General features: G+C 48.3%; 1 protein-coding gene across 1 annotated transcript; it reads left to right on the forward strand.

Annotated features, from left to right (window-relative positions):
- The first annotated feature begins 564 nt into the window (after nucleotides 1-564).
- Nucleotides 565-12,018, forward strand: TMEM222 (transmembrane protein 222). Its single transcript, XM_037881553.2, has 6 exons — nucleotides 565-774; nucleotides 4,627-4,711; nucleotides 5,250-5,281; nucleotides 6,029-6,125; nucleotides 6,707-6,837; nucleotides 8,394-12,018. Exons 1-6 carry the CDS (start codon nucleotides 650-652, stop codon nucleotides 8,479-8,481), a joined length of 558 nt encoding a protein of 185 aa, XP_037737481.1. The 5' UTR covers nucleotides 565-649; the 3' UTR covers nucleotides 8,482-12,018.
- Nucleotides 12,019-14,114: the final 2,096 nt, after the last annotated feature.

Here is a 14,114-nt window from a genome sequence, read left to right on the forward strand (position 1 = left end):
GCAGGAGGGGCTGGAGGAAACGCATGGGCCTGACCCCCGTCCTCAAAGGGGTTTAGGCAGGAAGCAGGCCCATATCTCCAAAGGTATGTAGATGACACAGTGCTTCCCCCACCCCAAGGAGGGGTAGGATCTGTGGCCCCATGTGCACCTTGGGGCCCAGCTCCAGTTCTGGGGCAGGGCCCTATGGGGGGGCTGGGGGCTGTAGGGGGAGCTAAGGGTAGGAGATCCTGGGGGTGGGGGGGATGGTGTATGGGAGGCTAGGGGGGCCGTGTATGGGAGGCTGGGCAGGGCGGGATATGGGGGCAGGGTGGCTGGGGAGGGCTGTGTATGGGAGGCGGGGCGGGATATAGGGGGCAGGGTGGCGGGGGGGGGCTGTGTATGGGAGGCGGGGCGGGATATAGGGGGCAGGGTGGCGGGGGGGGATATAGGGGGCAGGGTAGCTGGGGGGGCCGTGTATGGGAGGCTGCGGGGGGCGGGATATGGGGGCTGGGGGGGTGGTGTATGGGAGGCTGGGGGAGGGGGCGGGTTATGAGACCAAAGGGCACAGGGAAGGCCTAGGCAGACGGTGGCGCGCAGGCCCCGCTCTTCCTAGTTACCGGACGGCCCCGGAAGCGCCCGCGGTCTCCAGGAAGTGACGCGCTCCCCGGCGATGGCGGAAGCGGAGGCCGCGGGGGGGAAGATGAAGCAGTTTAATGGCGGCCCGGGGGCCGGGCTGGAGCCCGAGCGGGGTCGCTTCCCCTACTGCGTGGTGTGGACGCCCATCCCCGTCCTGACGTGAGTGCGCCGCGGGGCGGCTCCGGGTGGCCAGGGCCCCGCTCGGGGTCTCGGCTGCCGCCCGCGGGGCCTGGCTGCGTGTGTCCGGCTCTGCCCTGTCCCCGGGCTGCTTTGGGCGCCGCCCCCCGGCCCCGCGTTAGGCGTTGGGCGGCCGCCAGCCCCTTCGCGGTAACTGGGCCAAGGGGCGCCCCCCCGTCACGCTTCCGGGGCAGCTTAGCCTGGGCAGTGCCCTCGGAGCCGGCCCCGGGCGCTTCTCTCCGCGGGCTGCCCGATGCGGCTCCCCGTTGAGCCTCGTGAGCCCCCCCTGCCCTGCACCTTCCTGAGCCCCGGAGAGCCTGGGCTTCCTGTCCCGGGCCGGGGGGGCTTAGCTCCATTCCAAGCGGCGTGAGCTCGGCTGACCAGAGGCCCTCTTCCCGCCGGACAGGGATCTTTGTGGTGGGGGATAGTGGCCTAACCATCGCTCTTTAAATCCCTACCTTGGGTGGTACCAGCCAACCAAAAATAAAACACCGCGGCCTAGGGAAACTCTTCAAAATCTGCTGAACGAAATGTGTCGTAAAAACGAGGCGTCCTTGTGGCACCTTAGAGAAGAACAAATGTATTGGGGCATAAGCTTTCGTGGGCTAAAGCCCTCTTCATCGGCTGTGGGTTTTAGCCTACGAAAGTTTATGCCCAAATAAATTTGTTCGTCTCTTAAGGTGCCACAAGGACTCCGGGTTGTTTTTGCTGCTACAGACTAACACGGCTGCCCCTCTGAAACCTGTAGTAAAAATGTTAGCTGAGGTACCAGCGCCATCGTCTAAAAGCCATGGTGCTCCATTGTGTGGAGACCTGGGTTTGAATGTTCAGTGTCTAGCTCCCTAGCCCTGCCAGAACGGTCAGTGCTGCAGAGGCAGTGCGTACAGCCCCAGGGTCAGGGTGTGGATGGTCACAGGAGAGCCTGCTTGACAGGGGGTAGCTTGATGAGTCTACAGAGAATCCTGGCCAGTTATCCTAAATACATATCGTAGCTGTGAAGCATGGCTCTGGTTCAGGGAGTAGAAATGGTGGATCCTGGGGGTACAATTAGGAACCATGAAGGTTTTTTTCCCCCACCCTTGCCTTTCCTCTGCTTCAAATCTAATAGGTTTCCCACTACAATGAGCATGGATGATCACTAGGGCAGCCAGGAGCCGACTCACAGTCACTACTTTCTCTGTGGCTTTTCTCCTCGCTAAGACCATATAACATGTGTGTTTGTCAAGTGCAAACCTCATGACTTCTCAGGTTTTTCTATAAGAAGGCATGGTCTCTTGTCAAGGCTGCTTGTGAGCAGCTGCATGAATTTTTACAGTTGGCTTTAGATATGCCCAGTGTAGCAGCATGTGGATTTATTAAATAGTTTGAAACAATTCGAGGAAAAAAATATTTATAATTCCTCTATAATGATGGCTGGGTTATTTTTGGCATGCCTTTTCCAATTTTCTTTCATGCAGTTGGGGGAAACAACCCAAACACAGCCATCCCTAGTGACTGACCAAACAAGTACATGCAAAATCAGCACACTAGAAAGAGGCATTTGGAAGCAATATAACCTTTTGCTGCAATCTGACTAAAATATCCAAAGCCATAACGAAATTACTTTGATTTGTTTGCTAGTTCTTTTAGTGGCAAGGGATTAGTTGTAGCAGAGCTGAGACGGGGAGAAAAGATACTTTATGCAGTGTGCCAGAAATCTGAATGATAACCCTTCAACCTCTGGTGGAGAAGAAAAACCATATTACAGCTTTCATGTTAATGAATGCTCTAAGGTTGCAGACCAACTTTCAGTGTAACTCCTGTTTTCAGCTGCTTAAACATTCCAGGCTTCATCTCATCCCAAAGTACTGTTTAAAAAATAAAAGTGAAGAAAAAATCTTTTCAGCTTTTTAATTAGCTGATTAAGGAGTAAGACATGTATCTTTTTAACAGACCACTGGATATCTTTTCTTTCTCCTGGATTTCCCCTCCCATGTCAGTATTGACAGCTTCCTGCAGAATCATCAGAAATCTCATGAGATGGTTGTGATGCTGTGAAATTTCTTGTTGTTTGGCACAATTATCAAATTTTCCTCCTCTCTTCCCAGTCACATGGGCCATTCAATCCCAATATCTGAATTTAGAGTTTAAAAACTAGGTAATCTTTTTAACGTAGACATGTCTTCTGTAATGTTTAGAACTTCAGACCCAACAGCATCCTGGCAATCAAAAAATGAAATTGACTACAAAACTCCCCCTATGTAAAAGTGAAACTGTCTGGTTTGTTTTCATTGTCCAAGATAGTGAAATGCAAAGAATAAATAGTGTAAATGGTGAAAAGTAAATAAAAGTCATTAGGGGGTTGGGGAGATTGGCTTAGCCCAGCCTATAAATATTTAGCGCTAAACAACAACTAAGGCCTGGTCAACACTTGAAAATTAGATCAACCTAGCAACAGTCGCTCAGGACTATGAAAGTAATTGCACCCTGAATGCTGTGGTTAGGTCAACCTAACCTCTGGCATAGACGCAGCTAGATCTCCTACCTTGTGGAGTGGTGGATTAATTACAACGAAAAAAACCCTTCCGTTGATGTAGGAAGCGTCTACGCTGCAGCGCTGCTGCCATGCCGCTGTAGCACTTGTAGTGTAGACATAGCCTTAGGGTGTGGGGACGTAACTCTGCTAGTTCCTGAAGGCTGTAAATACCAAGGAGGAGGAGAAGATTTTAGGATAGCACAAGATAATTAGATAAAAATATAAACTGATGTCAAGAAACCTTTGGAAAAACAGGACCATTTAGGCTAGGAAATATTCTTCCTAGTGGTGGGAGCCCATTGTCTGGGGGAGACACAACAAGTTTTCAATGAAAAACAGCCCTGGTGTCTCTTGTCCCAAACTTAGATTGTAAGCCCCTTGGGGCAGGGGCCGTCTTTTTGTTCTGTGTTTGTACAGTGCCTAGCATTGTGGAGACCTGGTCCGTGACTAGGGCTCTTAGGTGGTGGTGGTATTGAAGTATTTGTATTATTGTAAGTATTGGTATAAAGATGGGTTAGATGACCTAATAATTTTTTTCATTGATAACTTACGAGATTCAGTTTGTCTTCAAGAGAGCTTCCTTCTAGAGCCAGTGCATTTACCCAGAAAAACTAAAATGGGGTTGCTTCAGATAAAGATTGAAGTGCTCATTCCTTCCTGGTCTCAGATGGCTTGCACAGTGGTGTATTTTGAGAGCAGTATCAGGCCCTGAGACTCCTGTCTTTGTAATAACTACAATTAATCATATTAAAAGCTTAAAGTCTTGGTGCCAATGCAAAGAAACCTAAATTTGTGGAATTGCTTGTCCGGGTGGTGTGGGTTTGGACATTATCTGCTTTTATATTCTCCTACCTGTATGTGTGTATCTGTGTGACCTAGCCTCTGCCAGTTTGTGCTCAGCTCTGCTTTACTAGCTGTCACGTCTCTTCCCCCCTCACCTCCAGCACCTACATCTAACTTGCTTGCTCTGTCTGTCTGTTTTGTCCCACACAGTTCATTGTGTAGCCCAGTGATTCTCAAATTTTTGTACTGGTGACCCCTCTCACACAGCAAGCCTCTGAGTGCGACCCCCCCCCCCCCCTTATAAATTAAAGACACTTTTTAATATATCTAACACCATTATAAATGCTGGAGGCAAAGCAGGGTTTGGGGTGGAGGCTGACAGCTCGCAACCCCCCATGTAATAAACTTGCGACCCCCTGAGGAGTCCCGATCCCCAGTTTGAGAACCCCTGATGTAGCCATTCTAGCAATCTCCTGATGGAGTGTGTGATCAGGGTGAGACATTTGACTCCGACATTTCATTTGTTATCTTGGTAGATGGCTCTTCCCTATCATCGGCCACATGGGTATCTGTACGTCAGCTGGAGTCATTCGGGACTTTGCGGGCCCTTACTACGTCTCCGTAAGTAGGTGATGGTTCTGGTTGATAAATGAGGAACTTGAAGTTGGCCTGGTGCCCACCCTCCTCAAATGCATGTGAACGGTTCTCTCGGTGTTTCACATTTCCAAAGTGAAATGAAAGCTTGAAATAATTGCTGCATAAATCCCTGAAGAGCAGAGAACTGCTGTGTGTTTAATTTTTTCCACTGGCTAACCCTGTATTGGATTCAGGGCAGATACAGCCATGTTAGTCACCTTTGTGTTGAGGTCTGGCCAGTGCAGATAAGCTGGTTACTGCGATCAAGGATGGGCTAATTTGTTTTATTGAGCAATAAGGGAAGGGTGTCTTTTGACCTCTTGTACCTCAAGAGAAGCATTAGATTCCAGTGACAAGGGTTAGTCTCATGTATCCCACAATACAGGTGAATATTGCCATTTTTGGGTCAAAATCAGGGGTCCAATATTAGTGTAACTTAGAGATTGAGGGGGCTAGGAGAAGATGCATGTATTGAATTTTGTGTGGTCTGTATTCTCCTGAGAGATCTTTCTCCTTTCTGTAGGAAGACAACATGGCATTTGGGAAGCCGGTGAAGTAAGTGCTGCTGTTTCTTTTTATTAAACTTTTAACAAATTCACATGGAAATGTCCTTAATTAACTGAAACCAGCATAAATATGTAGTAATATAGGTAACATTCTCAGAGATCAAAGGCCCTTATTCAAAGGGGCAGCTAGTGTATCTGTGCATCCCAAGAGAGAACATTAAATTAAATCTGATTAGAAGCATGACTGCAAAGTTATGGTATTAAAATAATGAGAGAGTCAATATTTACATGACTATTACAGCGGTTAAGACTTTATATTAAAGTAGAATTTGTGGCAATCAGTTGCTGAAAGTAAATGATATCAAAAACTGAGTGATAAACAGTTAATATTCCCATCTTGGTTTTGATGTTTTTATTTGCCATGATGCAAATCAGCTCCTGATTTTTGGACTTTATTCAAATAAACAAGTATGTGGATGGAATTAGGGTTTTAAATTCCACATGAAAACTGGAGTTCAGAACCTAATTTGTTCCACATGTACAATAATCCCTTGCTAGCTGAGGTGTAACTGCTTTAGATTGGAGGTGGGGGGCGGGGTTCTCCTGATGCCCTCTTATCACATGCACCTCTCTAGAACAGTGCAGTTCCTTGAGTTCACTGAGCCTCATTAATGAATGACTGAGGGTTTGTCTGCTGACTCCTGCTTTAAATAGCCCCCTAATGGGGAAGGAAAGGAAACTGAAAGAACAGAAGGTGTAGTGATTAAACTAGGGGTTCTTGTGTCTTCCTTGTCAGGTACTGGAAACTGGATCCAAACAAAGTGTACTCCAGCAGTCCCAATGCTTGGGATACGGCTGTGCATGATGCCTCTGAGGAGTACAAGCACCGAATGGTAAGACTTGCAGCCCCACCTGCATATAGGCTAGTCTTGATTTAGCCAGGTGCAGTGAAACAAGGAAAATCCTGTATTTTTTTTCTTAACAAAATGCTTCTCTTATAGAGCTTGGACAGATCTTGTAATGTTTCTTGCTCTTCTCCCATCTGTGAAATGAAATTTCTTGATGGGCTGATCCCTTTTTATGAAGCAGTTGATAAGAGCTATGTGATCAAAGCCAGTTCTTGACTGTTTTCTGTGTCATGCTCTATCCTCATGTCTCTGCATCTTCACACTTGCCTCGTGAAAGGCTTATGTTCATGCACTGGTCCTCCATCAATAAGGTAATATGGAATCAGAATCCTGCTACTTACTTACTGCTATACTGGGAGTTAGCCCTGGGGAATATACCCTCTCAGCAGTTTGTTCTGAACTAGCATCCAAAAGCACCAGTGGGATTGGGGTCCTGTTGAGTTCTATTAGAACTTATTATCTGGCTAATTTTAGGGGACAATCCTGCCCCAGACCGAAGAGGGGCGGACCTAGAGGAACCTAATGGAGACTGAAAAATTCTAACTTCGTGTCCCTTTCTATTATAGCACAATCTTTGCTGTGACAACTGCCACTCCCATGTGGCTCTGGCCTTAAACCTAATGAGATACGATAACAGCAGCTCCTGGAACATGGTCAAACTTTGCTTCCTCTCCCTCCTGTATGGGAAGTATGTAAGGTGAGCTGCAGACCAGTCCAGATCCTGCAGGCGAGGGGATCTGTTTACTGAAGGGCTAGCTTCTCAAAGTTTCTGATCCTTCAGCGTTTTTCGCCACCCCAGAGAGAAGTGGTTAAGCTTTCATCCATATGTCTTCCAATTGTGTATTGAGGAGCGTAGGGCTCAGCTGATAGCATACCTGCCCTTGGCTGGATGATTGTGGGCTCAGTGCTTATGAGGAATCCTGACACTAGCGCACAGCTAAGTTGGCAGGGTTGATGTCCTTTTTACCAAGATGTTAAGAGCAGGCTTCCCATGACTGGTGAAAGCTCAAGAGGAAAGAGAGATAGCAGTGTCCTGAGCAACCCTATATCTCCATTAAAGGCCAAGGTGTGGTGTGTGATGTTTTGCTGAGCTTGTGATCTCCTGAGATACTAGTGTTTAGCGTTTTGCTTTGTGAAGTGCTTTTGGGGGCTTGGCCTATGAAAAGTGTAATCTAAAGCAAATCCTAGTCTATAGCTCCCCATGAAGTCTTTGGCTGCCTGACCCTGGGTCTGGCCACCGCTTATAATGTTCATAACTGTGACCATACTTGGCAGTGGCCTATGTCAGCCACAGATTTTCTTTTCTCTCTTTTGTGTTGTAATAAAATGAGTCCCGTTTTTTTATTAGGATGTCCACCCACTGCTCTTTGGATTTTTCTCCCAGACCTTTACCACCAAAATTGCTTTCAGCACCATAATAGTGTTCACCTGGGCTTTGTTTAAAAAGAATAACTTTAGTGCTAGTTTCTCAGTCCTAGAGAATGTGATCCTCTGTAGACGCAGAACGGATAGAGCAGGGCAGTAGAGTACAAGCTTCCCCAATACTGTCCTGCCAGTGTGTTTTTACCCCTGTTCTGGAGGAGCCTCTAGGGGCTTTTAGGGGAGTTCAGTCCCTGTGCCTCAGTCAGTCCTCGGCCCCCGCTACTCAAGTTGCCAGCTGTAATAACATTTCGTTGCATTTTTGTAACATGGGAATTTATGACCTAGGACTGATCTGATGTGACCATCCCCTTTCATATAGACATCAAATAGCCAGCCAGTGCTAACTGCTGGGCTGGATTTGAACTGACAGCAGAGATCAGTCTGGGTCCGCTTCTGTTCAATATCTTCATCAGTGATTTAGATCAGGCATAGAGTGTACTCTTATGCAGTTTGTGGGTGATACCAAGCTGGGAGGGGTTGCAAATGCTTTGGAGGATCGGATTAAAATTCAAAATGAGCTGGACAAACTGGAGAAATGGTCTGAAGTAAACAGGACGAAATTCAGTAAGGACACATGCAGAGTACTCCACTTAGGAAAGAACAATCAGTTGCACACATAGAAACTGGGAAAGGACTGCCTCGGAAAGAATACTGCGCAAAGGGATCTGGGGGTCATAGTGGATGACAAGTTAAATATGAGTCAACAGTTAGGGTGATGGTTCCTCCCTTCAATTATCCCCAAACATTTCTCTCCCTCCCTACCCCCCATACACACCCTCATTATCCCTTATCAGCCGTGTCTCTTTTTAATCCTCTTTCTCTCTCTTGCAGCATAGGGGGGTTCATGAAGACCTGGCTTCCCTTTGTCCTTTTCTTGGGGGTGATCCTGACTGTCATTCTGACCCTTCACTTGCGGTGATGGATACCGTGCTTCCCTTCCATTGGTGCACAAGGGATGAAACTGTGGTTGCTGGATCCAACAGGTTGGGGACACAGGACGCTGGGAGTCACTACAAGAGAAGATGGCATCTTCACTCAATAGTAACGACTCTCATTTATGCTTCCTGGGACTGATGTCTGTCTTTCTGTTTTGTTCCGTCACTGGGGTCTCCCAGTATTTGGGGGCCTGGGGCCTCTGAATTCTGCTGCTCATTCCCCCTGCTGGTTGGTTTTGGGAATGTACCCTGTAAGCAATGATCTCAACGCAGGGTAATGTTGCAAGGGCTAAACCTGCCTCTTGGTACCTGGGCTGCCTCCTTAGCACAAGCAAATACTCATTGTAAGGTTTTCTGTGATCCCAGGCTGCCTTTACATTACTACTTATTTCCTCTCAGTAAACTTCATCATATGCTTCTTAACTGTTACGCTGCCCAGATATGGTGCGAGTTCTGAATTTCTGAGGGGGAGAGGAGGGATCCCCTTATTGCACAAATCTCCTATAGCACACATTTTCAAGTGGAGATTCAAGTCTGTTAGTGGCCATGTTCACCTCCTGCGGTATGTAATGCCACTGTGCTTGTGTACACTCTCCCTTGTAGCTGGTAGTGAAACAAAAGTGCTGGTGGCAAAGCATTCCTCTGATAACATTCATGAGCATTCTCCTGTGGCAGGACAGCTCCGCTATAAATTAGCAGCCTCAGAATGAGGGGCATTGCACTAAAGCGTGCATAGATGTCACGCTGTGGAATGGCTCGTAGCAGTCCGTGGACTTCCAGTAGCATATTACTGCAGAGATCAGAATGTGCACATCTGGTCCAGGACATGGACAATGTAGCCCCCTTGCTCCTGCCTTTGCCACGTCTTCCTAAAATTGCTACTCTTTTCCTGCAGCAGTTTACTTTTCTGGAGTCCCTAACACTTATGTACCACAGCTTAGCCACGCCCTTGCAATAGACTTGGTGGTGTGACAGCAGCACCAGCATACTCGTGGGACAGTGTGTTTAGCTGTGGGTCTCTAAAACATCTTTGCTCTGCTGTGGAGTGAAATACTTGAATTCCAAGCCAGCTGGTGAGTATAAAATATTTATTAAAAGAAGTGTCTGAAGACACAGAGTTCCTCAAGTGCAGTTAACCGCTTCCCTTAGGCCTGGACCTATGAAAGGTAGCATCTGTCCCATAGTGCCAAGTGGTGGCAGTTTTCCTACAGCTGGTCTCAGGTTAATGAACATGAAGATCTATTCGCTTCCAAAGTGGATTCATTATTACACTTCGAAAAGATGGGAGTGCTGCGTTACACTACCATAGCAGCACTAGACTGTGCTTCATGGGACCCCTTATGAAAGCTTAAAAAAAAGATTATTGGTGAAGATGCCAACTTAATAGCCCTAGAATCTGCTCACGCACCAGAGTAGAGACAGCACAGATGTGGGCTGCGCAAGCTTCTCATAGACATTGGCCAATAAATGTGCCTCAGTCCTGAGCTGGAGGCACTTCCTGGGAAAATCCGTTTGTTCATTCCTTGGCCTCTCTGCTAAGGGTGCCACCCAGGGTACCCATTGTGGTGGCTGGCTTCGAAAAGGTGCCCATTTGTTTGCTGTGAACTGGGGCAAGCACACCGCCTCAGTCACAGAGCAGGGATTCATTTTTCAACTCTGATGCTTTAAAAGGACAATTCTTTACCGCAGCCAATGAATTCTAGCCTCAAGTAACTGTGTCATCAGTAGCTCTCTAAATCCCTTGCTTAGCGGCATGCCATTTTCACTGGTTCCTATGCCTCTTGAAAGACGATTCCAAACCACACTTGTGGCTTTCAGAACTCTCCATGCGCTCTCCTCCAGTTCAGGGGGAGGAAAGGGGCTTCTCCTGTGTAGCTCCATCTCTCCTCGCTGGCATCTAATTCTCTTTATCACCAAACACTTTCCCTTCTAGCCTAGGAAGGAGACTGTGTAGACACTGCCTTGTCTTTCCCTTACACCTGGAACTGAAATCCTCTTCTCAGTGTCTCTCCGGCATTCAGTTATTTCAAGCATGAGCAGAGAGCAGGCTGCTGCTAAATAAACTCTAGGCTGATTAGATATTAAAGGTCTCACATCAAAGTGAACCTTACAATGAGCGTGTGGTGTCTTATCAAGTTACCTTGTGCTGCTTCAGTTATTACCTGGCGAAGTTACTACTGAAGTAACAGGCCTAGCCAATTGAATAGGAAAGATTCCTACACTGCTTTCCTGTGTTACTGCTTGAAGTGACCTGCCAAGAATGATATCAAGGAAGACCTAGAAATCTCTGTGCCCAGAGCTAGAAGCCAACCTGCTTTGTGCAGTAGTAATAGTCCTGATACACATTGGGTCGACTTGTAGGAGTGCTTCCCTGATGTCTTAAGTATACAAGCATTGCCAAAATTGAAGCTTTAACACTGTCAGTGGCTGAAGCAGGAGCAAGTCTACTGGCCCCTGTGTATTCCGAAAGCATGTATGCTACCCTGACCATGCTCACGCACTCCTCCCACCCCCCCCCCCCCCGCCCCCGAATCTCCTCCCTGTCAGGAGCATTAGAAACACTAATAGCTCCAGACTAGAGTATTGTAGGATCTGACGTGGGGGTTGTCCAGTGCACCAGTCAAGTCCTTGAACTGATTCAGGCTGGGAATGAATGGGTGAGCACTTTGACTGATACGGCAGTAACAGAGCTGGGGTCAATGCTTTGTACGAGTCCCAGCTGAGTGACCAGCTCCCGTTCAGGCCTTGACCCTGGTTTCACAGATACTGAAGGAGTGTCCAGCTGTGCAGGGCAGCCTAAGGTGGCTACAATCTAGGAGGAATCCTAAAGTTCAGGTACACTGCAGCCAGCGGAAATATCCTGCCCTTGAGCGTGCCAAGTTGCCGCACTCAGGAGGGCTGGCCAAAGGAAACTGGGAGCAGCAGAGCTGTGCGAAGAGACATAAGCAGAAAACCAGGGGCCTGTGTCTCTACTGGTAACATTCAGACCCACCAAGCCCCAGAAGCAGAAGTGCCAATGGAAGGTATAGCGTGGATGGGGGAGCAGGTGGATTTTTATGACCATCTTGCCTAACCAGGAGCTGCCCCTGGAGGGAGCTACACATCTGACATTTTCCCTTGGTGTCGACGAGGCTGAACTGGGTGCCCTGGGCTGGTGGGCAGTGAGTGCCCGCTGCGTGCAGCTTTCTTTACGTTGCCTACAAAGTGCATGTTGCCCCTTTTAGAATAGCTGTGTTAAAGTTGAACACCCAATGGTAAGGTGTTGCCATTGGTCTATGTACCCCTCTTAAAAACACTCTCCCTCTAGGGTCTAGCCCTTCCCCACCATTCTCTCCACTGCTTGTCTCAAGCAGGTCTGCTGCAGAGCTTCTTGGATTTGCCTCTGTTCTTTATCGGGGCCCCTGTCCTTGGGGTTTGTTCTCATTATCTCAGAGGGGTGTTGGGCTACTTTGTCAATATTGAACGCTGCTGCTGTGATTTCACAATTCCAGTGGTGGGGAAAATAAACTCCTTTCTGTGTATGTCTCCAAGTGCCGGTTCTTTCGTTGTTCTGTCTCCTTTTCTTCCTCTAGCTGTCGGTGAGGAGAGAGGGATGTATTCTCTGGGCCCAGCTCACTCTGCCCTCTCCCTACTCTGCAGGTCTCAGGGCTGCAGTCTCCAAACTGTGTTTTAGCTGCAAGTCTGTGATTTTGCCCCACTTCAGGTATCCTGACCCACGGTCATTCAAATGCCATCTCTCAGTGCTCCAGCTTGCCATCTGTGATGGGAGAAAATTGGGTTCTTGGCAGAACTGAATAATGGCCCAAGCATTATCCTGCCTCAAACAGGGAGGCTCTGGCTTCCTCTTCAGAACCCAGCTTTGGGCAGAGGGTTGAGCTTACCATGTGCAGGGCTCCAACTTCTGGTGCTACATAAGCAGGGCGATGCTGTCTTCTGTGGTCCTGCAGCTGGCCCATCTGGTGCTCAGTCAGCACAGGTATGGTCTCTTACATGGCTTGTGCTTCAGGCTGGGGCCCTGGGGCTCTTCAGGCATGTGTCCTCTCCTCCCTGCCAGCTCAGCATCTCACAGTCTGTCCTCATCCCAGTTACAACTGAATCTGAGGAGTTAGTTATGGCCAGGTTAAAATGAGGAGTGTAAATGGGCCCTTTTCCCTGTTCTGGACTGGAGCTCAAAACTTGATTGTCCCAGGCTTCAGTGCAGTTGCAGTCCCACCTACCCTGTCCCCTCTGCCTGCTGTTACCACTCAATAGGCTTGAATGGCTAATCCTTGGAGATCACTGACAAACTGATAGAGCAGGCGCTGAACCAACCTCCCGGGAGAAGAATGCTCTCGTAGATAAGCCCCCTCTTGCTTTGGCAGGTTTAGCCCACTTAGCTGTGAATAGATTCCCTTTTTCATTGTTTAATTCTTCTGCATCCCTGTTTTCCTAGAAGCCGTGTGAGACTCTCCAGTTCCTTATCCTGCTGCAGAGCCATCCTCCACTGCCCTCTAGAAAAAGGTCCTGGCTCTTTCATTTCACCGAAAGGGCAGCACTTGGGAAGGAGGTTCTCGCAGTTGCGCAATGTGAGCTGTGGTCTAACCACCCTGTGGAGGGGCTGAATGGAATAGTGGCATGCAAACAGGCCTAATGTTGCCGGCTGCATCCCCCACCTAAGCCTGTGGGCTTGCAGGGTTTAAAACAGGCCTTGGACTAGAAGGATTGCTACATAACAGGCAACCAGTTGCCCATTTAATCTGCTATCCAGTGGCCAAAGCTGGATGGTAGGAGAAAGGGGGAAACCTTAAAAGTCAGTCATGTCTACTCTTCCTGGGCCTTTAAAAATTCTCCGTAATTATAAAATAGCACCGCTGCACAGAGTGAAGTCTTTTCTGCCCCAATCCCCTTCTTCACTGTCACGGGCCGTGGGGTCTGAAGCCTCTACCTGTGGTCACGTAGGGCTGCACGTAGCCAGGGAGCCCATAGTCCACTGCCAAACATCTGACTGTACGTGCTCCAACAAGAGTGTTGCCTAATGGCTCATACTGCCTTCTAGTCCCTGCTCAGCTTCACCCCCTTCCCCTAGTAAGAGAAAGCCCTGCTCTGCTCCCTGCATTGCTGGCTGTGCTGCTAGCTGGCTTCTCTGTAACTTTTTTCCCATGTACCATGGAGATCACAGGGCTAGTCATATGTGCAAAGGGATCTGCATGGGGCTTCATAAGTCCTGCTTTACAAAAGGCCCCATCAAAACTAGGACCAGTCCTGAAGTCCTAAGCTAGTTTGAGATCCTGGTGAAAGAGGGAGGGTATGATTGTGCCAGTATTGAATAAGACTCTTGGAGAGAGGGGAAGCACACATGGAAAATCTCTTTCCTCCAGAGCTCAAATGATTACCAGCTGCACATTAACCTTTGATTCCCCTCGCTCAAGGAACTTCACTGGTGCGAAGTTTCTGTGTCCCAGTGATGTCACTTAGCAGGCAGCTTTTGGTGCTCTGTTCTGCATTCTGGTAACCTATGGCTGCCCTTACAAAGCAGCAAAACTCAGAGCATTTAAAGCGGCAGGGAAAGACTCACCAGACATTACCATGGGCTGTTTGGCCTTGGTGTAATGAGGCTGTTTCAGTCCACTTGTGGTCC

Source organism: Chelonia mydas, chromosome 19 (assembly GCF_015237465.2).
Source record: "Chelonia mydas isolate rCheMyd1 chromosome 19, rCheMyd1.pri.v2, whole genome shotgun sequence".
Taxonomy (NCBI): Eukaryota; Metazoa; Chordata; order Testudines; family Cheloniidae; genus Chelonia; species Chelonia mydas.

Excerpts from the sequence above, each read along its gene's own strand:
- TMEM222 (XM_037881553.2), top strand. The coding sequence starts at position 650 with ATGGCGGAAGCGGAGGCCGCGGGGGGGAAGATGAAGCAGTTTAATGGC. Across the intron at positions 5,282-6,028 it reads GCATTTGGGAAGCCGGTGAA|GTACTGGAAACTGGATCCAA; the intron begins GTAAGTGCTGCT and ends CTTCCTTGTCAG. Across the intron at positions 6,126-6,706 it reads AGGAGTACAAGCACCGAATG|CACAATCTTTGCTGTGACAA; the intron begins GTAAGACTTGCA and ends TTTCTATTATAG.